At 36.2% G+C, this 23,726-nt stretch overlaps 2 protein-coding genes across 4 annotated transcripts; both read left to right on the top strand.

Moving 5' to 3' along the window:
• Window positions 1–258: 258 nt before the first annotated feature.
• On the top strand, window positions 259–5,612 carry LOC114533363 (acetylserotonin O-methyltransferase-like). The gene is made up of 3 exons (XM_028554873.1): window positions 259–839; window positions 4,135–4,410; window positions 5,176–5,612. Exons 1-3 carry the CDS (start codon window positions 260–262, stop codon window positions 5,403–5,405), a joined length of 1,086 nt encoding a protein of 361 aa, XP_028410674.1. The 5' UTR covers window position 259; the 3' UTR covers window positions 5,406–5,612.
• A 1,448-nt stretch (window positions 5,613–7,060) lies between these two features.
• LOC114533355 (acetylserotonin O-methyltransferase-like) lies at window positions 7,061–20,563 on the top strand. Of its 3 annotated transcripts, XM_028554866.1 has the most exons (4): window positions 7,061–7,736; window positions 15,175–15,450; window positions 16,089–16,133; window positions 16,209–16,298. In XM_028554866.1, the coding sequence occupies exons 1-3, from the start codon at window positions 7,157–7,159 to the stop codon at window positions 16,124–16,126; spliced, it is 894 nt and encodes a 297-aa protein (XP_028410667.1). In that variant the 5' UTR covers window positions 7,061–7,156; the 3' UTR covers window positions 16,127–16,133; window positions 16,209–16,298. The 3 variants fall into 3 exon arrangements, with proteins under 3 accessions (XP_028410667.1, XP_028410665.1, XP_028410666.1); XM_028554864.1 differs by lacking the exons at window positions 16,089–16,133; window positions 16,209–16,298 and adding an exon at window positions 20,316–20,563; XM_028554865.1 differs by lacking the exon at window positions 16,089–16,133 and having other exon boundaries at window positions 16,209–16,912.
• The last annotated feature ends 3,163 nt before the right edge of the window (window positions 20,564–23,726 follow it).

Below are 23,726 nucleotides of genomic sequence, written 5' to 3' on the forward strand. Positions count from 1 at the left end.
CGGAATATCGTTAATTTAGTGAGGCCGTTGTGGGCAATATTGAAATATTCGTCGTGGCATAAAACAATGAGGACACTTGCACTCTTCAGAGGCCTTTGTCATAAAACATCACGCAGTGCAGCGCGCGAGATCTCAAGAACACGCAAATATACGAGAATTTTTAACACAGATAACATCCAACACCCCAGGGGTCGAATGCTTGTTAAGTTTCGAATTTCAATTCGTATAATTTATAAATACAGATCATATATACTCAAATATGGCGTTCAAAATAGCCTCTGCATGCAGCAACTATCACGTTCTCAACCTCATTGGTGGATATCGAGCATCGTACGGGTTGTTTGCAGCCCTGAATCATGGAATATTTGAATATTTGGAAACGAAAGACGGGGGACGAACGGCTCGTCAGACAGCGAGGGACTTGATTTTAGACGAGACTGCGACGACGGTTTTACTTGACAATTGCACGAGCGTAGATCTTTTGGTGAAAGAAATACCAAACGGTGAAGTAGAAAATGCTCTCTATTCAAACTCAGAACAAACGAAGCGATATCTTCTTCCTAAAAGTCCGGAATCGTTGTATGGATACGCCATTGTCGAAGCAAAAACCATGTCAAAGCTGGTTGCCAATTTCAAGCACACGGTGAAGGAAGGAAAATGGCAGTGGGAGAGAGCATTTGGTGTTTCCTTAAAAGATGAATGCTACACCAATTTGTTTGACAACAAAGAAAAAATGATCGAATTTGTAGAAGGGATGGGTTGCCGTATGAAGATGTCAGTGAGCTCAGTCTTTAGCCCGTTCGACTTCTCTGAATTCAACCATCTTTGCGATCTCGGAGGTTTGTTTGCATGAAGCTTTTAAGTGTTCCTTTTACCTTTCTCATGCGCGCAATGCCATTGATTATCTGATCATGACTTGAATATCCAACTTGACATTTCGGGTTTTGACGGCACTGTGTTTAGGAGTGATTTAGTTTAGCATGAATATAAGGGTTTCCTTGAAAACACACAAATCGTCCCTGTCTTCTTGAACAGTGCGATGTCAGAGAGCATGGCGCGCGCGCGCGAGAACGCAGTAAACGCTGAGATGCATGTCTAGCGTGCTGAACCAAATTATCGTCTATGAATCAAATCAACCGATTTTTTTTAAAACACAGAAATTTTCAGTATAACAAATTACAAGAACATTAACGAGACATATACATATAAATAATTATACATAATATTCCAAAGGTTAAAATTTAACTATTTTACAAGATTGCCGTGTGGGAGTCCAGTTTAAGCATTATAGTATTCGTTTACAGCCTTCCAAGACTAGGAAAATGATTGTAATTTTCGTATATTTTCGGTAAGGCCGTTCCGCAACAATGCTCCACTGCAAAGAAAGCTTCGTTTTAAACAATTAGTACGTCGCTTAGGGAGCCTCAACTACAATCGTAATCTGAGCTGCAATTCGACCTCTGTAGATAGCTAGGAGTGTTACTGTTTCGAGTTTTGAACACTAAGTTAATTTTTAACTTTTTTCGTCTCCATGAGGAGCAATCCAGATGTAGGGTATCGAGTAATGTACGTACCTGCATTAGTGTCATAGCTAGTTCGCGTAATCAATCTAACTGCTCAATTCTGTAGTTTTTTTAGTTTATTGGTTAGCATTTCACAAAGTTCGTCCCAGACCGAGCATGCAGCATGGTCAAAATGAGGTTGAATTAGTGTATAGTAGATCTGGACAGCCGTATTCATTGGAATATAAGTTATAATACGTTTTAATGCTTCTATTGCATGCCGGAGCTATCTTTTTACAAAAATTATCGATATGCACTGACCAGGCAAGATGACCATCTATAGGCTATGTACTCCTAAGACAGAATTTGTCTTATTAATTACCTTACGATTTAGTTATTCTTTGCCGAGATCCGATTATCGCGAACTCTGTTTTCACAATATTTAGACCTAGTTTATTTGTGACAAGCCGCTCATTAAAGCTTTGCAATGAGATTGCAATGAGTTTGGATACTTTGGAGGTTGTTCGCAAAATTCGACGCATAGCTGAGACTTGTGTAATCAGCAAACATCCTTGGTGTTGTTGCATGGTTCAGGCGGTTTGGTAGGTCATTTATGTAAATGAGAAACAGAATGCTCCTAAGCTGCTACCTTGTGGGACACCAGGAGTGACTGGTACAGAATTTGAGAGTTCGTTATCGACCCTACATTTTTGAGTTCGATCAGTAAGATAGGAATGGAACCAGGTTAAACCAGGTTTCATCGGTTCAACCAAGTTTTTTTTAATAGAGTAATTTGATGGAAAGCTTTTTTTAGATCAATAAACACAACGCCATGCATTTACTAGGCCGTTGTCAATATTTATATAGACTGGTCAAATGTAGCTTCAACAGTACTGTTAGGGTACTGTGGAAGGATTGAAAGCCAGTTTGACCGGCATTTAGCAGGTTATTGCCATCTAGGTATTCTTATAGCTGATCGAAGACGATTGGTTCTTGATCGGTTCTTGTTCATGATGGGTGTCACTCTAGACGCTTTCCATTCACCTGGGCATATTGTTGTTCTAATTGATGCAGCGAATACTCCATTTAGTGAAGCTGCAATCACAGCGGCAGCTATATCTTTAATAGTTTATTCGGTATTTTATCGAAACCTTCCGATATTCTCTCATCTATTCTGCTCAGCAATTGATATACGGTATCAACCTGTGGAGCTTGGACTGAGAATACCAGTTTTTTTGAGACAGAAACTTGGTTCATGTTCGGAAGGTAGAAATTTTTGAAGCACATTTTTCACCAATGTTTGAGAAATAGCTGTTATTAAGTGTTTCAGCTATTTCTCTGGGCGTAGATATTTCTTGTCTTTCAACTTTTAGTTGAGCTATTCGGTTAGTTTTACAAGCATATCGAGAGCTCAGCTCATTTACAAATTTCCAAGATTTTTTCAAATTACCATTATCTCAAGACTATTCTTGTAAAAGATTGCTTGGTTTTTTTAATTTCAATACAATATAGCCTGGTTTTTTGTTTGTCTGTATTGATGATTCCAAATTTCTAGTTCATGGCCCGATGAAATAACTTTTTCATGTAGCCTCTATAAAACATTCGGTGTTTTAGTTCATTTGTGATTCAGGGTGATTTCCTGTTTTTAATTCTTCTGGATCTAAGTGGTGCATGCTTGTTAATAAGTTTCTATCAGCATACTTTCCAAGTTATGCCACATTTCGTTTGCGTCTTGGAAATAATAAACATTTTCCCATTTTTTTTTTGTTCCAGCTCATTTAAAAAGAATTCTCGATTGAATTTTTTTATTGATCCAGTATTTATTATTCTAGGATTCTGTGGAGTTTCTATAGTGGGCCTTACGTATCATATCGATGAATATGTGTAGAGTATCAGATTATATTTGACAATATTAGCTGGCTTGTTTGTAAGACATAGATCTATTGACGTACTTGATGCAGCTGTGATTCTTGTTTGTTCATTTATCAATTGCTCTATATCATATTATGTCTAGTATTTCCTGCACTTTTTGTCTGTTTGATAATTCACTTTTTGGAATGTAGTCAACATTTAGATTACCAACAGATGACATTCCAAATTTTCAGCATCAAAAGATCCTATCATTTGTTCGAATTCTGAAAAATGACTAACTGGTTAATGAGGGGGTCTGTCCCAGGTACAAATTAATAGGTTTAAATCTTGTCTTTTTAATTTAAAACTAGGTTTTCAAGTGCATCTATCTTTAAATCATCTCGAATTTTATAGTTTATAATTGATACGGACATATATAAACACAACTTCAACTTTGCGTCCATTTGTACTTCTGCCTCTTCTAATCGAGCTCCGGTTACGTGACATTGTAGATCGCGTGTATTATTGCAGTCAGCTCTGTAAACGCCAATGCAAAATAATTAATTAGCCCAAAATGGCGGAAATTGGAGAAGCGATTGTAGGTCATTTTTCTGGCCTCGTATGCGCAGGACTGTAGATTGATTTTGTGTTTCGATTATTTAAAATTACGAATACGGATTGTCGACGTTTTCACAAAATTACATTCAATGAAATGTTTCCAGAAGATGTTTCAATTTTAGGTTCATTTCTTTAACTGTATTTGTATTTTGTAAATGCATAGGTGCAGGTGGGGCGTTATCCTACGCTGCTGTGAACGCCTACCCGAATATGAAGTCGACAGTTTTTGATCTGCCAGCTGTTGTCAACGTTTCTGATCATTTCAGACCGTCTCTGGAAGAGTGTCCGAACAGAGATAATGTCACGTTTGTAGCTGGGGATTTCTTTAAAGATGAACTACCTCCTGCCGATTTGTATAGCTTGGTCACTATCATTAACGATTGGAGTGTGGAGAAAATAGATTTTCTTGTAAACAAAATATACAACAGTCTTCCTTCAGGTATTGAAAAGTGAATTTTAGTAATAGATAGAATTGTCAATTTCAACACGACTCTTACCTGTACCCACATGATCGAATTATCATGCTTTTATTCTGTATAAAATTCTTTAACGTGGATGGCCAATGACACTATGGGTGGTAAAATTGACTTGCCAGGCATATTCATGTTCCATAGCATTATCGTGAAATTTGATTTAGGCAGTGAACTTGAAAAGTTGTAATAATAAAAAGTTGGCTGGCAAAATGCTGAAATGTGTGAAATGTATCTTCGTGCGAAATTCGCAATTTTGTATAAATTGGTAATTTTGGTATATTATTATAATAATTATGCCAACTTTTGAGAGTTGCATTTTCAATATTATATTTCCTTTCAGTTCTAGTAATTTTCTACTTTTACTACGAATGCACATACAGAGAGTAATTGAGGTCCTTAAACATTGATTTGTACTCCCAAGAGATTGTTTTCCTTCCTCCGAAGAGATTGAATAGCTCTCCGAAGAGGTTGATTTGAACTCATGAAGCTTTGCACACACAAAATTTACAGTATTTAACACTTGTAATTGTAATCCAATTAATGTTTAAGGCTATAGTGAGGGCTCCGCTCTGGTCCCAATATTATTGCAGAAATTTTTAGATGGAACCTGCTTCCTATATACGTTGCTATTTTAAATAAGTGAACTGATCTCCAGGTCAGCACTCGTCATCATGCAATCCAAGTGTTTTCCAATCCATTTTCTCAACTTTTTTTTCTACTCATTTTTGAAGGTGGAGGTTTTTTGATTGGTGTAATAATGCTTAATGACGACAAACGAGGACCTTGGCAGGCCATGATTTACGGTATGTTGATGCTCTCGGTTCACGAGAATGGCCATGACAGGTATCGAACAGAAAAAGAGTGTAACGAGCTGCTCACCAAACATGGCTTTGTTGATGTCCAGTTTCACAGGAACCCCGTCCTCTTCTTTCCTGGTGGAGTGTTTGCAAGGAAACCATAAGCTTTTACTTAAACTTCTCAGTAAAACGTCTCAGAAAAACGACATAATTATACGAAAAAAAATTCTTTTATGCTAGTTCTGCAAACCGTGCGGTCACCAACAATAGAAATGAACTGGAACTAGACGTAAATTCCCGTGAGCTAAATTTAATGTTTTCCGCGCTTAATTAGAGCTTAGGATTTTAAACTTCCAGTTATAGACGGTCATTTTTGGAATCAGATACGACTTTTTATGTTCGATTTTTTTTCATAGCTAATTAATATGAATCATTGCGAAACCTCCCTTGAATAAAATGATTGTTTCCAAATGAAATGTCCTCACAATGTTCGCTTCATATTGTTATAAACAAAGAGCTTAACGTTTTCAAGCGTTTTTCACATTTGTTGTTATGACAAAACTGTTTCAAGCACTATCAATTTACAATAGAAGTTAACGACAAGACACCAAGAGTCTACTCGAGCTACTTAGGAGTTACTTCGAGCTGATAAAGTTTATAAATAAAAGCAGAAGATTGGCAGGCACAGCAAAAATATCGCAGGTTAACTTAAAACGAGGGGAGGGGGGAATGGGACTGAAGATTCCGTGAATCATCGATTGCCCATAGCCGTTTTAGCAACAAAAATGATTATAATAATATAATTATATCAAATTTTGAAATAAAATAACTAATCGGGTACACAAAATATGCGCGCAGTCTTTTAGTTTTGATCGAGTTCACGGAATATGCGTACAAACGTTTAATTTTGATCACGCAGAATCGAATACATAGAATATGCGAGCTGCTGCAGGCAGTCGTTCATCTTCGATCAAGTAGTTAGTACGCTTACAAAGCTGGTACGCGTAATAAAACGCACAGTATTATTACACTTTTTGCTAATGTAACGTGTTGCATGTCAGAAAACAATCTTCACACACAGGTGATGTTAAGCACAAAGAAGCTGGTAGTCGAATGAGCTGCTGAACGCCAATAAGTTGGTCACAAATATGCCACGCGTGCGAGAACGATTTATTTGATTTATTTTGATTGGCCAAAAGGATGATTAGCCGCATGGGAGAATAAGTTTTGCGCGAAAAATTGGACATCATCGACTTGTGCTATCAAGAAAACAAAAAGCCAAGACCAAGAAAACAAAACAAATAGTGTTTGGCTTCAAATATGCAGCTATCTACTAACCCAATTAATCTTGTAGCTATAACAAACAGTCAAGCGGAACTAATCCCATTAGAAGAGCTTAATCTGAACTAATCGTTCAACGTCTTAGTGCCGAAGTGTCAGGCAAAATTAAACGCAGAAATTTTCAAGAGTGGCCCCGCGAGAATTTGTTTCTTTAAGATTAAGACGTTGAACGATTAAACTTGGGCCGGCGCACACTAGAGTTATGTGCTTAGCAAAAAGTCATTCGTGGTCATTTACGTAAGGCAGTCGCTCTCGTGTGCGGGCGACTTTTCCGGCGACTTTGGTCATTCGTGCCACTTTAATACGCCAAATATCTAGCATGTTTGATAATTTCTGCCTCGCGTGCCAAAATCTTTCCGCGTGCGGCAAAATGAAAGCTATCTGCTTATGGATTGTCTTAACAGCGCATGCGTAATATACGAAAGTAAACATCCAAGATAGCTGTGCAAACAAAATGGCGGACAACAGTGCGGACAACTTTCATTTCGTCCTGATTTCGCATTTGCATTCCCGATTCCCGGGCGTAATTTTAAAAATCTCCGGGCGGAAGTAGTTCCTTCGCACCGGCTTAAATATGGCGTTCACAATAGCCTCTGCATGCAGCAACTCTCACGTTCTCAACCTCATTGGTGGATATCGAGCATCGTACGGGTTGTTTGCAGCCCTGAATCATGGAATATTTCAATATTTGGAAACGAAAGACGGGGGACGAACGGCTCGTCAGACAGCGAGGGATTTGATTTTAGACGAGACTGCCACGACGGTCTTACTTGACAATTGCACGAGCGTAGATCTTTTGGTGAAAGAAATACCAAACGGTGAAGTAGAAAATGCTCTCTATTCAAACTCAGAACAAACGAAGCGATATCTTCTTCCTAAAAGTCCGGAATCGTTGTATGAATACGCCATCGTCGAAGCAAAAACCATGTCAAAGCTGGTTTCCAATTTTGAGCACACAGTGAAGGAAGGGAAATGGCAGTGGGAGAGAGCATTTGGTGTTTCCTTAGAAGATGAATGTTACACCAATTTGTTTAACAACAAAGAAAAAATGATCGAATTTGTAGAAGGGATGGGTTGCCGTATGAACATGTCAATCAGCTCAGTCCTTGGCCCGTTCGACTTTTCTGAATTCAACCATCATTGTGATCTCGGAGGTTTGTTAATTTGCATGAAGCTAAGTTCCTTTCACCTTTTTATGCGCGGAATGAATGACCTGATTATCCAACTTGACATTTTGAGTTTGACGGCGCTGTGATTTAGTTTAGCAAGAATATAAACGTTTCCTTATAAACGTTAAATAAAGAATATAAACGTTACAATTATAGCCAGTACTAACAGATAAGTTGTCTGTTGGTTTGTCTGTCTGTCTGTCTGTCTGTCTGTCTGTCTGTCTGTCTGTCTGTCTGTCTGTCTGTCTGTCTGTCTGTCTGTCTGTCTGTCTGCCTGCCTGCCTGCCTGCCTGCCTGCCTGCCTGCCTGTCTGTCTGTCTGTCTGTCTGTCTGTCTGTCTGTTTGTGTGTTTAAATTTTATTTTGATAAATGATAAATTAACTATTAAAATATTTATACAAAAATGTCTGATTATGATTTGCTATGGATTGGACCGCAGTAAAGATATTTATGATATACTAAGTAATTAATCGTAATAAATTTGATGATATGGACTCCTACTGTAGTCCTTGCCAACTTAATGAACTTCTTGATTAATGCAATAAACAAACGAGTTTTATGCACTGTACGGTAATATTAGAAGCTTGCAAAATAATCTTCCACTATACTGAATGAACTTTTAGATACATTAAATAAATCTATTGATATAATATTGCTATATCTGAGACTAAGTTGAATTAATCTAAGTCTGTAAATAATATTGACTTAATTAATTATAATTTCTTTCATCATGACTCCCTTATACTAATGCTGGGGGTGCAAGCATTCATGTTAGTAAGAATTTAAATGCCATTTTAAGACCTGACTTGAAGTAATATGCCTCTAGTATAGAGTCTTGCTGGGTCGAAATAGATATAGTTGTACCAACAAGCCTAATTTAATGATTGGCTGCATTTATTGACACCCTACATCTAGCTTAGCTGTCTTTATAGATATAGAGGAACTTGAAGCAATCATGAACATGCTTACTTCTGATCTAATACATATATTTTAGGTAATTTAAATATTAATCTTCTTAATTGTGAGGAGCATAGTCAAACTGAAGAGTATCTTAATGTGATCTACAGTAATAACTTTCTTCCACTAATAACAAAAGCAACTTGAGTGACTTGTCACTGCAACATTAATTAATTTAATTTAATTAAAGAAATTCATCTTCTATACAGATAATGTACTATTAAGATTACTGCTGATATATCTGCATGATAATTTGCAGATCTTCTGTGTGTCTTACTCCCAGGTCCTTATAGGAATAAAGAAAAGGTATATTTTCGTGACTGTAAAAAATTTAATAATGAAGCTTATTTGGGTGATATCTGCTCTTTTGTACTTTCACCAGTTATAGATTTGCAAAAAAAAACAGAAAAAGTGATAGATACTTTAAAATGTATTATTGATAAGCATGCCCCTTAAAAGCTTGCCTCTAAATCTAAAATGATCAAATATCTAAACCATGGATATCTCTGATGGATTATTAAAATCAATAAAAGAAAAAAATGTATTGTACTAATTTTTTAAGCGAACAACCATTATTAGTACAACAGTATATATAAACAGTATGTTAATTTCTGAGCAGGTTAAAAAAGAAAGCAAAAGATCGATATATATTATATTAATTATTTTCAAAAGTATAAGAATAATTTGAACAAACGTGGAAACTTATTACTGCATTGATTAAAAGACAGACAAAATGGCAAACACCTCCAACTAGATTAGTACTTAGAAATTGGAAAACATTTACTAAACAAGACGACATATCAAATCAATTTAATGAACATTTTATTAGCATTGGGTCATTATATTAGCATTGGGTCATTATATTAGCATTGGGTCATTATATTAGCTGAACTTTTTGAGAATACTAATATTGACCCAACGTCATATATTAAGAAATCACCTTCTTCTAGTTTTGTTATGTCATTAGAAGCACAGCAGATGTATCTATACTTTTCTCTCAACTTAACCCCAATAAAGCCTCCTAACAAATTGGTAAGATTGGCTTATCAACCTCTTGCAATACCATTTGCACTATCATATAATGAATCCATTATGACTGGCATTGTCCCTGACAGACTGAAAATTTCAAAGATAACCCCAGTTTATAAGGGTGGAATTATGACTGAAGCTGGAAATTTTAGACCAATATCAACTTTATCCCCATTTAGTTAGATTTTTGAACGTATAATTTATAATCAGCTGTTGTTATTTATTGAGAAACAAAATATTTTATATCAATCTCAATTTGGATTAAGAAAGAGATAGGTATTCTACAGAACAAGCTATTCTTGAAAATACAGACAACCCTTTGTTGCATGAATCTTAAGAGTTCCTGAATCTTTGAGAACTTTTGCACAATCAATTATATTGAAAAAGGATATCCAAAAGTTGAAATATCAGTATCAAATATTTACCCGTGGGGAGGTTTTTTTGGTGACAATAGTGATCAGCATGCATTCAAAGTAGAACTTGGTCGAGCCAACAACATGGTTTTGAAGTGTCCATGCATTGACACAGCACAGATCAAGGAGGTGATTGCACTGTGTGGCTTTTCATTGTATTCCAGTAAAATGAAAGCATCATATCACAGAGATCAACACCTCCCATGCTCTTGTTGTAAGATTTTACTATGAAGACCAAAAAAGAGTTGAAGAAAGCGAGGGTAGAGGCTCCTATAATTACAAGTCCAGTGATGGAATTGTTGTTGCCTCTTGGTATGATAACACTGTTGTCAATTTAGCTTCGAATAAATGCTCGGTTATGCCCATTCATCTTTTCCGCCAAAACAGTGCTGAGAAGAAAGTCCATGTTGATGTTCCCTGCCCATCTCTCGGACAATTTCCATTTCGATTTCCACGAATTGTGCAAGTGCATCATACCCTCTATGTTTTACCTAAAGTAACAGCTCGCGAGAGGAAAAATAATTATCAAAATAGATGTGTACTCCTTGGCATATATCTTTGACCAAGTTGAGAACAACTGCACCACTATTGCCAATGGCTGGGTCAACTTCATTCACACATGATTGCACTGTGTTGTCCTCACTGATGTACGTAATTTTTGTGAATATAACCTGATTGCCCAGCTAATGCCCAAATCTTGTAACCCCATTTTTTTGGTTTGTTTTTCATATAAACTTTCAGAGAATGTCTCCCTTTGAAAGACACAATTTGTTCTTCAACAGCCATATGATTTTCTTCCTTAGCACAATTAGCAAAATTTTTCTGTAGAATTTTGGTAAGGGGGCGAATTTTGTGTAGTCGGTCATATCAAGGTTGGTCATTTGTCACTTGCAACTCATTGTCATTAACATGTAATACTGAGAGTATTTGTTCAAAGCGATTCACAGGCATTATTTCAACCACAAAATTTTGTTGCATAGCTTCAGACCAATAATCTCTCGTACCAGGCAAATGAGCGACAGACATGTAGAATATTATTCCAATAAGTTCCTGTATTTCATCCTGTGTGATGGGGAGCCATTCTTGTTTTATTCATCTGGATTCGGTACCTGTTACTCTCTAAGGTCAATAGTTCAAGTGTTTCTCTCCTAAACATTGCAAAAAATAAATCCAATGCTGATTTTAGGTCTTTAGTTCTTTCTTTAGCCTGGAGTACATTAGTTGGCAGCTCACCAGGATAATTTAAATCCGCATTTCCCACTTCGATACTTTCCTCTTTGTTTTTTTCATTTTTTTATCAGTTGTTTTCTTTTTTCTCTTATTAATAGTCGCATGAAATGCTTCATCAGTAGATGATTCATTGTCAGATTCATTTGTTGATGTCATTATGGTCATCATCAATAACATATTGTTCATCTTCACCTTCTGCAAATTCAATTTGTAAATGATTGTCTCCACCTGTAAAAAGATCATGATCACCAGGTTCAAATTCCGAGCTAGTAGTCATCACTGTCAAATCGGTCATCCTCACTTCCCGAGGGAATGCTCCTCATTTTGGTCAAGGTTTTGTACATTTTCCACAGAACATCTAAATGAATTGTCAAGGACTTAAAGAAGCATTCAAAAAGTATATAAAAATAGCTAATTTGTTACATAAAAAGTAGCAATACTGATAATTAGTATTTTATTACCAAAAACAAGACGCCCAGTAGGCGTTAACTTGCGCTATGTAGCTGGTAAATACCGCGTGCACTGAAACTGAGCTATATTGATACTCTGTAAATACGCGACTGTCCGCGCGGAAGACTAAGTCTGCAACACGAAAAAAAAGTAATAATAATGATCGCGAAACCTACAGTCGGCTACCCGAGTAATAATACAGAAATTCAGGTTTATGATGATCACAATTGTGACCAAATTTAAAAATTGTTTGCCATTTATTATTCAAGGCATTTTATTGAAACCTATACTTATATATAACATCATTAGTATATTTTAGGCTGAGAAAAATAAAACCGTGTTTTGAAGGAATCTTAAAAAATATATATTTTTATTTGTAAGTTACATAAATTGAAAACGTACCATCTTCGTTTTCTTGACCCCATCTTTACAAAATTAACAAGGAATGCCCCCACGGAACAGCTTACTTGCAATTAGCGTCAATATAGGAAAATAACGAGAGACTTATACTAAAGGTATCACATAATCATATCCTGAGCAGGGGTGAAAGTATTAAGGTTATAATTGTAACCAATATGCAACAAAGGGAACAGCAATAGACAATAAACTATATACATGTGGAATTTTTAGACTTTTCGAAAGCATTTGATACTGTAACCATGATATATTATTGAAAAAACTATGGAAGTATGGAATAAAAGGATTACCCCTTCAATGGTTTTATAGCTATTTAACTAATAGAGTTTAATTTGTGCAGATGAGAAATGCTAAGTTAGATAATATTAACAGTAATATGTGGTATTCCACAAGGGTCAACCCTTGGCCCACTGGCCCCACTGCTCTTTCTTCTCTATATAAATGACTTGTCTAATTCTTCTGAAATACTCCAATTTAGAATATTCACTGATGATACTAATATATTTTACTCATCAAAAAGCTCTAATACACTACAAAATGTTATAAATGAATTATATAATGTATACCAGTATTGTTCAGCAAATAAACTTTCAATTAATTTTAAGAAAACAAATTATATGATAATAGCTTCAAAATCAAGTAATTTAATTTACATTCCTAATATTATCCAAACAAGTTGTATAAAATATCTTGGTGTCTGTATTGACGAGCATCTTCAATGGCATAATCAAATTATACTGTTAACAATAGAATAGCTAAGAATATAGGAATTTTATTTCGATTACGTTCTTATCTTAATATACAGATGTTAATTAATCTTTATTATACTCTTATTTATCCGTATCTGAATTATGGCTTAATGAGTTGGGGGACTACTTACAAAACTAATTGCTAAAACGGTTATCTTCAAAGGGTAACAAATGTATTAGGTGTATATTTTTTGTAAGTGGTCGGGAGGATCTGAGTCCATATTATAAATTACTTAGGATTTTGAAATTTGATAATCTAATTAAATTAAAAACAGCTTTATTTATAAGTCAAATAAGGAGTAGAGGTCATGAAATTCCAGATCTGTTTTCAGAATGGCTGGTACCTGTTTCTAACATTCATTTTTACTTTACAAGATTATGCACTTGAAAAAAATTACTATTTGCCTGCTCTACGAACAAACTATGGAAAATTTTCATTCAAGTTTTTTGCAGCTCAATTATGGAAAACAATGCCTGTATACTTGAAATTATTGCCTTTCATATCGTTTAAAAAGGAATACAAGAAATTTCTACTTTTCAGTCAAGAGTAATCTTGTTATTATAATGAGTTGTTTATCAATGTATGATCGTTCAAATAATTTATATCTAGCTCTTCTTCTTTTTTTAACCGAAATACCAAATCTGCTTACTAAACTTTCACATTGCGGCAACCAGCTCGAAAGCTTTCTCCTCTGGCTGCCGCACACTATATTTAAAACACAGTAAAATCTTCAGTATAACAAATTACAAGAATATTAACGAAGCATGATTACTTATAAGTATAATTACATTATATTACAAAGGTTAAAATTTCCCTGATTTACAAGATTGCCGTGTGGAAGTCCAGTTTAAGCATTATTGTATTATTTTACAGCCTTCCGAAACTGAGAAAATGATCGTAATGTTCGTATATTTTCGGGAAGGCTGTTCCACGACAATGCTCCGCTATCATGAAAACTTCGTATTAATTAGTACGTGGTTTAGGGAGATTCAACTTCATTTCAGAATTCAATTCTAACGTAATCTGAGCTGCGAGTCGATCTCTGTAGACAGCTAGGAGTGTTACCTTTTAGAGTTTTAAACCGAATGTTAATTTTTAATTTTTTTTCGTCTCAATAAGAGGCAATCCAGCTGTAGGGTATCGAGTAATGTACGTACCTGCATTAGTGTCATACTGTCATAGCTAGTTCTCGTAATGACTCTAACTGCTCGATTCTGTAGTTTTTGTAGTTTATTGGTTAGCATTTCACCAAGTTCGTCCCAGACCGAGCAGCAACAGTCAAAATGAGGTTGGATATATAAATTGGATTAGTGTACAGTAGATCTAGACAACCGTACTCATTGGGATATAAGTTATAATACTTTTTTGTCTATATATCTTTTTACAAAACTTATCGATATGCACTGACCAGGCAAAATGACCATCGATATGTACTCCTAAGGTTTTTGACAGAATTAACAGAATTTTGTCTTGTTAATTACCGTACCATTTAGCTCAATAAGGCTTTTTAATTCTCAGTTCATGATATTTTGGGGGTCGTTGGCAGGTCAATTGCGTTGATTGCGTCGAAAGATTGCGTCAACATTTAGATCACCAAACAGACAATATTATTCCAAATTTTCAGCATCAAAAGAACCTATCATTTGTTCCAATTATGAAAAATGACTAACTAGTGAATCAGGGGGTCTGTACTCTGTACCAGGTACAAATTAATATGGGTTTAGATCTTGGTTTTTTAATTTCCAAAACTAGGTTTTGAAGTGAATCTACCTATCAATTTAATCATCTCGAATTTTATAGTTTATAATTGGTACGGACATGCTGATAGACACACCTCCAACTTTGGGTCCATTCATACTTCTGTCTCTTCTAATCGAGCTCCGGTTACGTGACGTTCTCGATCGCGTACGTGCGCGATTATTGCAGTCAGCTCTGTAAACGCCAATGCAAAAGTATATAATTAGTCCAAAATGGTGGAAATTGGAGAAGTGATTGCAGGTCATCTTTCTGGCCTCGTATGCGCAGGACTGTAGATTGATTTTGTGTTTCGATTATTTAAAATTACGAGTACGGATTGTCGACGTTTTCAAAAAATTACCTTCAATGAAATGTTTCCAGAAGATGTTTCAATTTTAGGTTCATTTTTTTAATTGTATTTGTATTTTGTAAATGCATAGGTGCAGGTGGGGCGTTATCCTACGCTGCTGTGAACGCCTACCCAAATATGAAGTCGACAGTTTTTGATCTGCCAGCTGTTGTCAGCCTGTCTGATCATTTCAGACCGTCTCTGGAAGAGTGTCCAAACAGAGACAATGTCACGTTTGTGGCTGGGGATTTCTTCAAAGATGAACTACCTTCTGCCGATTTGTATAGCTTGGTCCAGATCATTAATGATTGGAGTGTGGAGAAAATAGATTTTCTTGTAAACAAAATATACAACAGTCTTCCTTCAGGTATTGAAAAGTGAATTTACTAATAGATAGAATCGTCAATTTCAACACGACTCTTACCTGTACCCACATGATCGAATTATCATGCTTTTATTCTTTATAAAATTCACTTTAACGTAAATGGCCAATGACATGAGATCGAATCAACCTCCATGGGTGGTAACATAGACTAGCCAGGCATATTCATGTTCCATGGCGTTATCGATTTAGATTTAGATTTAGACATAATTTGATTTAGATATTGAACTTAAAAAGTTGTAATGATAAAAAGTTGACTGGCAAAATGCTGAAATTTGTTAAATGTATCTTCGTGCGAAGTTCGCAATTTTGCATTAATTAGTAATTTTTGTATACTTATTATAATTATGCCAACCTTTGAGAGTTGCATTTTCCACATTACATTTCCTTTCAGTTTTAGCAATTTTCTACTTTCGCTAGGAATGGAAATACAGAGAGTAATTAGGGTCCAAAAAGATTGATTTAAACTCCGAAAAGATTGAATAGCCGTACGAAGAGGTTGATTTGCCCTGCGAAGAGGTTGATTTGCCCTGCGAAGAGGTTGATTCGATCTCATGAAATTTGGCCACACGCAAAATTTACAGTATTTAACATTTGTAATTGTAATCCAATTCATGTTTAAGGCTATAGTGAGGGCTCCTCAAGCAAACAAGTGAACTGATCTCCAGGTCAGCACTCGTCATCATGCAATGCAAGTGTCTTCTAGCCCATTTTCTCAACTTTTTTTCTACTCATTTTTGAAGGTGGAGGTTTGTTGATTGGTGTAATAATGCTTGATAACGACAAACGAGGACCCTGGCAGGCCATGACTTTCGGCATGTTGACACTCGTCGCACGAGAATGGCAATGACAGGTATCGATCGGAAAAAGAGTGTAAAGAGCTGCTCACGAAACATGGCTTCGTTGATGTCCAGTTTCACAAGAACCCGGTCCTTTTCTTTCCTGGTGGAGTATTTGCAAGGAAACCATAAGCTTTTACCTTAACTTGTCTGTAAATGTATAGCAATGAGTTAATTTTGAGTAGGAGTAGCATTTAGTTGCAAGATGATTAGGAAATATAGGGCGAAGAACATATTAAACGCTAATAATAAAATACCTATAATTATAGCTATTGTTTTGAATAAAATTTCAATCGAGTCAGGGAAGGGTGCTGCTACGAACTGATCAAATTGATTTCTAGATTTACACTATAAGCTCTATAAAAATTATATGGTTACGCTAACCGGATTCTGAAATATTCCGACACGCGAATGGTTTTCAAGGGCGGGGAAAATACCAGGGTTTTAAAATTACTATCATCCAGAAATTTTTAATATTATCAACTGGCTCAATATGCGAGAATTGCATTTGCATTGCCCAATCGTGTTCGGAATTATCTGTGAAAAACATTACTTTATCTCGTCAATATCCGCCTGCGAATTACTTTTATATTACACTTTCTGATTTTTAAATAATATTTTTAATATAACAAAATGATCAAAACCAAAATGTGATTCATTTAAGGAAGTGACTTCCGTGTTTGTAGGGACGATGACAAGAAAATCTTACAGCTGTTTCAAACTCGAGGATCGTCCGAAGATATTTATACATCAAGACCTCGCACAACAACTTCAGATCAAAACAGCAGCTTAGGTATTTATTCATTTGGTGTTTTTTTCGTGTTTATTCACGATCTATCCAGGAACCGATCATCCCACTAGGTGAACTGAGACGAGAGTTCTGCGTCCTAATGTACCTCACTTGAGCTAAGTACCCTGGAATGAATGGTCTGATGGCGTATTACTCAGATTTTGGAACATACTTTCGCGATTATAATTAAACCATGCATTCATTAAGGTGAACAATAACGACGGAACTTTCGGCACACTATAGTTTTGCTATGGCAATATATAATATAAACTCTTGCCGCCGTTGTTACATTGAAAAATGATTAGTGATATGATCAACGTTAGGAAGATCGTTAGACCAGCAAACACAACTCATCAAGCTATTAAAATGGCTCCTTAAATCTTGATATATATAGTTAAATGCAAATTAAGCGTCCAAATAATTTCCTTTAAATTGAAAATAACGTTATTTATCTTTTTAAAAAATCGCATATTGCAGAATTTGTATTAAAACTTTTCTATCGATAAAACATCAAAAATGATACTACGTAATGCTTTAAAAAATTGTCACATTCTACCATAGACGGCCCCATTAAATCTCGCGGCCTTAACAAACAGTCTAGCGGAACTAATCCCATCAGAAGAGCTTGAATGAACACATTTCAAAAGAATGCGATCGCATAAAATCGGCGCGCGACATGTTGCACTGAATTAAAATCCGCCTTTAGTTCCGCTCGACTGTTTGTTTTTCAAAATAAAGCGATCTTCAAAAGTCGATCGCCAGACATTTTGCACTGAATGGAAATCCGCCTTTAGTTCGGTCGGCGTTAGATCATATTGAACTAACGTACATGACGTCATAAAATTTTCAATAACCCTAACCCTAACCGTAATTATGGTAAAGCCAGAGATACTATTACATAAGTACATTTACACTTTCGTGTACATTTATAAATGTATAAATGTATCATCATTCATCGCCATTTTTATTTTATCATTTTTATGAACCAGCTCTAGAAAGACTTCATGAAAGACTTCTGTTATTATACTTCCGTTATTGCAAAATTTATATATAGTTCGATATGATCTAACGCCGACCCTTTAGTTCCGCTCGACTGTTTGTATTTCAAAATAAAGCGATCTTCAAAAGTCGATCGCTAGACGTTTTGCACTGAATGGAAATCCGCCTTTAGGGGCAGTCGAATATCGTTAAATGCTGGGCAATATTCAAATATTCGCTATGCCTATGGCATAAAACAATGAGGACACATCGTATATAAAAAAATACATATATATATTCAAATATGGCGTACAAAATAGCCTCTGCATGCAGCAACTATCACGTTCTCAACCTCATTTGTGGATATCGAGCATCGTACGGGTTGTTTGCAGCCCTGAATCATGGAATATTTGAATATTTGGAAACGAAAGACGGGGGACGAACGGCTCGTCAGACGGCGAGAGACTTGATTTTAGACGAGACTGCGACGACGGTTTTACTTGACAATTGCACGAGCGTAGATCTTTTGGTGAAAGAAATACCAAACGGTGAAGTAGAAAATGCTCTCTATTCAAACTCCGAACAAACGAAGCGATATCTTCTTCCTAAAAGTCCGGAATCGGTGTATGGATACGCCATTGTCGAAGCAAAAACCATCTCAAAGCTGGTTGCCAATTTCGAGCACACAGTGAAGGAAGGGAAATGGCAGTGGGAGAGAGCATTTGGTGTTTCCTTATATAGAAGATGAATGTTTCACCAATTTGTTTGACAACAAAGAAAAAACAATCGAATTTGTAGAAGGGATGGGTTGCCGTATGAAAATGTCAATGAGCTCAGTCCTTGGCCCGTTCGACTTTTCTGCATTCAACCATCTTTGTGATCTCGGAGGTTTGTTTTCATGAAGCCAAGTGCTCCTTTCACCTTTCTCATCCGCGCAATGCATTACCTGACTATCCAAGTTAAGATTTTGAGTTTTGCCGGTGCTGTGTTTAGGAGTGATTTAGTTTAGCATGAATATAAGGGTTTCCTTGAAAGCACGCAAATCGTCCTTGTCTTCATGCGATCTCAGAGAGCATGGCGCGCCGCGGGAAGGTCAGTATAAACGCTGAAAGGTCTAGCCTACTGAACCAAATTATTGTGCATCGAGCTCCGGTTACGTGACGTCGTAGATCGCGTACATGCTCGATTATTTCAGTCAGCTCTTTAAATGCCAATGCAGAAGTAATTAATTAGCAAAAATGGCGGAAGTTGAAGCAGCGATTGGAGGTCATTTTTCAGGCCTCATATGCGCAGGACTGTAGATTGATTTTTTTCAATTTTGTATTATTGATGTTTTGTGTTTCGATCATTTAGAATTACTAATGCGGGTTGTTGACGTTTTAACAAAATTACATTCAGTTTCCAGAAGATGTTTCAATTTTACGTTATTTTTTTATCGATAGTATTTGTATTTTGTAAATGCAGGTTTGTAGGTGCAGGTGGGGCGTTATCCTACGCTGCTGTGAACACCTACCCGAATATGAAGTCGATAGTTTTTGATCTGCCAACTGTTGTCAACGTGTCTGATCATTTCAGACCGTCTCTGGAAGAGTGCCTGAACAGAGATAATGTCACGTTTGTGGCTGGAGATTTTTGCGATTTTTTTAAACTACCTCCAGCCGATTTGTATAGCTTGGTCACTCTCATTAATGATTGGAGTGTGGAGAAAATAGATTTTCTGGTAAAGAAAATATACAACAGTCTTCCTTCAGGTATTGAAAGATCAATTTACTGATAGATAACTAGAATTGTCAATTTCAAAACGACTATAATATTGCCAACCTTTGAGAGTTGCATTTTCCACATTACATTTTATTTCAGCTTTAGTAATTTTCTACTTTTACTACGAATGCGCATGCAAGGAATAATCAAGGTCCATAGAGATTGATTTGATCTTCGAAGAGATTGTTTTGCCCTCCGAAGAGGTTGATTTGATCTCATGAAGTTTGGCAACACAAAATTTGCAGTATTTGTAAATATTGTTATAACACTTGTAATTGTAACCTAATTCATGTTTAAGGCTGTAGGGAGGGCTCCGCTTGGTCCCATTAATATGGCAGAAATTTTTAGATGGACCCTTCTTTCTATACGCAGCTATTTTAAATAAGTGAACGTGATCTCCAGGTCAGCACTCGTGATCATGCATGCAATGCAAGTGTCTTTCAGCCCATTTTCTCAACACTTTTTTCTACTCATTTTTGAAGGTGGAGGTTTTTTGATTGGTGTAATAATGCTTGATAACGACAAACGAGGACCTTGGCAGGCCATGATTTACGGCATGTTGGTGCTCTCGATACACCAGAATGGCCATGACAGGTATCGAACAGAAAAAGAATGTAAAGAGCTGCTCACCAAACATGGCTTTGTTGATATCCAGTTTCACAAGAACCCCGTCCTTTTCTTTCCTGGCGGGGTGTTCGCAAGGAAACCATAAAATTTTACTTCAACTTGGCTGTACATGTATTATGTGTTTAATTAGCAATAAATTACTTTGAGTAGGAGAAAAATTTAGTTGCAAGATGATTAGGAAGTATAGGAAGAGCATATAAAGCGCTAATAATAAAATGCCTGTATATAGCTATTGTTTTAAGATTTTAGAAAAAAATCTCTATCAAGTCAGGGAAAGTTGCTGCAACAAACTGTTCAAATTGATTTCTAGATTTACACTATAAATTCATCTATATATGGTTCAGCTAACTGGATTGTAAAAAATCGGCCCTGCATGGAGTGTCGCATGTCAATAGATATGTTGATGCCTCAAAATATTCTAGTAATTTTTGCGCATAACACTATGTATCAATAACACAGTTCGAGATTATATTTTGTCAGTCTCGCGTTCCCATACAGAAACTTTGTCTGACTTTATTTCCTATTCCCTAATTTCCATTCGCTCTACCAGTGGCGTAGCCAGCCTGAAGATTTAGTCATACTATGCAAATTTTACGTTATTATCATTATTCATTTCTTTAGAAATTCATTGTTTTCACAGTTAATGAACACCAAAATATTAGCATAGCATGACTAAATTGTCGGGCTGGCTACGCCACTGCGCTCTACACAAAAAACATGCAGAAACCATGTGATTATTTCTCTGACAGTTTAGAGTATATCATTAGACAATTTATATGTGTTATTAAGCGCATGCGTGGTATTTTTAAGTGAATAAAATAAAGTTACAATAGATGCTGCATGAAAAGCTTTATTTCTGGCATTTCGCTCTGGTAGCCTATTTGGATAGGCGATTCGGACACGCGAATGTTTTTTTTATGTATATGTATATGTATATATATTCAAGGACGGGAAAATGCTTGGGTTTAAAATGTACTATCATCAAGTAATTACTCCCGCCCCGCCCCCGGTTTTTTTTTTTCGTCGTCGCAAGTCTGTAATGGCGCGAAATATACTAGTATTTGAAATGTGTATGTGACCGTATTTTATCTACGTCCCAATCTTATCCGGCTAAGAGTTGCGGTGCACAGCTTTGGCTAATTTTCCGATGCGCGATTTCGCTCGCATGATACGGCAACTCCTCCAAGAGGGACAAATAAACCGTTCTTTTAATTTCATGCTGTTCGATTAAGTTTAGATTGAATTGGGGTACGAATATATTTAATACATGTAGATTCTGGTACTATTTTAATAATATCGCTGCTATTTCGCCTTTTAACAAGATTATGTGGTCGTGTATGGGCGCGTTGACACGTCCTAGTTTGCACAGGATTGAAGATTTAATATAACTATATGAGCGCGAATTCCAAAGGCAAAGTGTGAGACAAAGCGAATGTATCATGCGGTTTATTTACATTTTTGAACAATTCGGAGAGAGGCGATCGAACATGTAGGTTCGCAAGGCATCTAAATGCGAATATGAACTGTATTGTTTATGTTCAGAAGACTGCATGGCACGTGTGCCGGAATTAACGCCAGTGCAGTCTTGTTTTTAATATTATCAACCGGTTCAATTTGCGAAATTTGCATTGCCCAATCGTGTTCGGAATTATCTGTGAAAAACGGTGAATTACTTCATCTTGTCTATTTGTGCCTGCGAATTGTATCGTCTATCGTAACTTCTTTTTACGTGAATGTGTAACTCTCTTTGAAAACCTTGAAATTATTCTTGTCTGTCTGCCAGCAGTAAAAAATACTCAAATGTGCAGTGTCAGTGATATTAATACGCATGCACGCTATGCTATAAGGGTTGGAAATTAGATAATAGCTACATCATGATCAGTAATTTTGTAGACTAGTATATTTAATAGTGCCTAATTCTATTGACATTCGCAGTTTATAGCTTATGCAATGCCCTATAACGTCACAAATTTGAGTACATAAACATACACCGCCTACCGGAGAATTACATGCAGTTACAATGCGTTTACATGCTAAACAACGCGTACGCGAAAATAGCTATAGAAAAAAGGATAAAAGGCGACACTTAATTGTTATAATATAACTATGTATAACTATATATTATATTAATATACAGTAGGAGGCTAAAGTTTGAGTCCAGTGACTGTATTTCATTGTTTTAGCAGCATATATTAATTTTCTACAGAAAACCTTACCGAAAAGTGAACTAGAAAAAAGTAAATAAGTGAACTGAAAAATACATGCTGCACAACAACTATGGGATGTTATGATATTCATTTAACGTATGTTGATGTGCAAACATGCATTACATGTCAATGCTTAGTATCCCACTTTTTTGCTCTTGAAACGGCCTTTATTCTTGCTGGCATAGATCCCATAGGTTTTTTAATGTCGCACGTTCAATACCTTGCCAGCATTCGTCGACCACTTGCCTTAAGTCATCCTGGCTTGTGGGTCTGTGCCTCGCCCTTTTCCGTTTAAAGAGATCCTACAAGTGCTCCATAGGTTTTAGATCTGGAATTTGAGGTGGAAAGCCATGAGAACGAGATCACCAGAACGAGTTTGCTTCTAAAAGATTTGTGGCACATAGGAGATGTGCATGTGTTTAGGGTGATTATCATATATATAGTTAGACGCGCGATCATCTTTGTGCCAGATGAAATTTCATGTCCTTGAAGAATTGGATAATACTATTCTTTAATTAGGATCCTATTATATCTTTCAATATTGCCAAACCCAGCATGACCAAAGCAGCTAAAAGTTTTGCTTGAGTAGGATTTAGTTTCTTCGAATTTCTCCAAGGTTAGTTGCATACCACCTTTTGAAATTCTCACTTTTTCTGCGATCTTACGAGGAAAGAATCCTTCAATACTTAATGCAACTATTTGTCCTTGTGCACCATCACTTAACCCTCAACCATCTTGGGTTGTGTAAAGGAATGAGAACTTTATTTTGTTATAATTTAGATCAATAGGACCAAAACAGTGTGCAATTAATATGGTTTACAGTATTCAAACACTAGCACGCATGTCTTAACTCGAATACGCTGCCAGGATTTAATACTAGAATTCTACAACAACTGGACTCAAACTTTTGCCCCCTACTGTATATATAGACCAAATTCATCACGATATAAGGGTGCAAAAAATAAACAGTCTTTTATTCTTTCAAATAACGCTGGTCAAACAGTTTTGTTTTACATCCACTTCAGCAGCTTTCTGTTCCTGGTTGATGTATAGTTGGAA

Source organism: Dendronephthya gigantea, unplaced genomic scaffold (genome assembly GCF_004324835.1).
Source record: "Dendronephthya gigantea isolate DGI-Jeju-01 unplaced genomic scaffold, DenGig_1.0 000089F, whole genome shotgun sequence".
Taxonomy (NCBI): domain Eukaryota; kingdom Metazoa; phylum Cnidaria; class Anthozoa; order Malacalcyonacea; family Nephtheidae; genus Dendronephthya; species Dendronephthya gigantea.

Bases quoted from the DNA above. Each gene is read 5' to 3' on its own strand.
- LOC114533363 (XM_028554873.1), top strand. From the start codon at position 260: ATGGCGTTCAAAATAGCCTCTGCATGCAGCAACTATCACGTTCTCAAC. The intron at 840-4,134 runs GTTTGTTTGCAT...GTAAATGCATAG, and splicing joins CCATCTTTGCGATCTCGGAG to GTGCAGGTGGGGCGTTATCC. The intron at 4,411-5,175 runs GTATTGAAAAGT...TCATTTTTGAAG, and splicing joins ATACAACAGTCTTCCTTCAG to GTGGAGGTTTTTTGATTGGT.
- LOC114533355 (XM_028554864.1), top strand. From the start codon at position 7,157: ATGGCGTTCACAATAGCCTCTGCATGCAGCAACTCTCACGTTCTCAAC. The intron at 7,737-15,174 runs GTTTGTTAATTT...GTAAATGCATAG, and splicing joins CCATCATTGTGATCTCGGAG to GTGCAGGTGGGGCGTTATCC. The intron at 15,451-20,315 runs GTATTGAAAAGT...TCATTTTTGAAG, and splicing joins ATACAACAGTCTTCCTTCAG to GTGGAGGTTTTTTGATTGGT.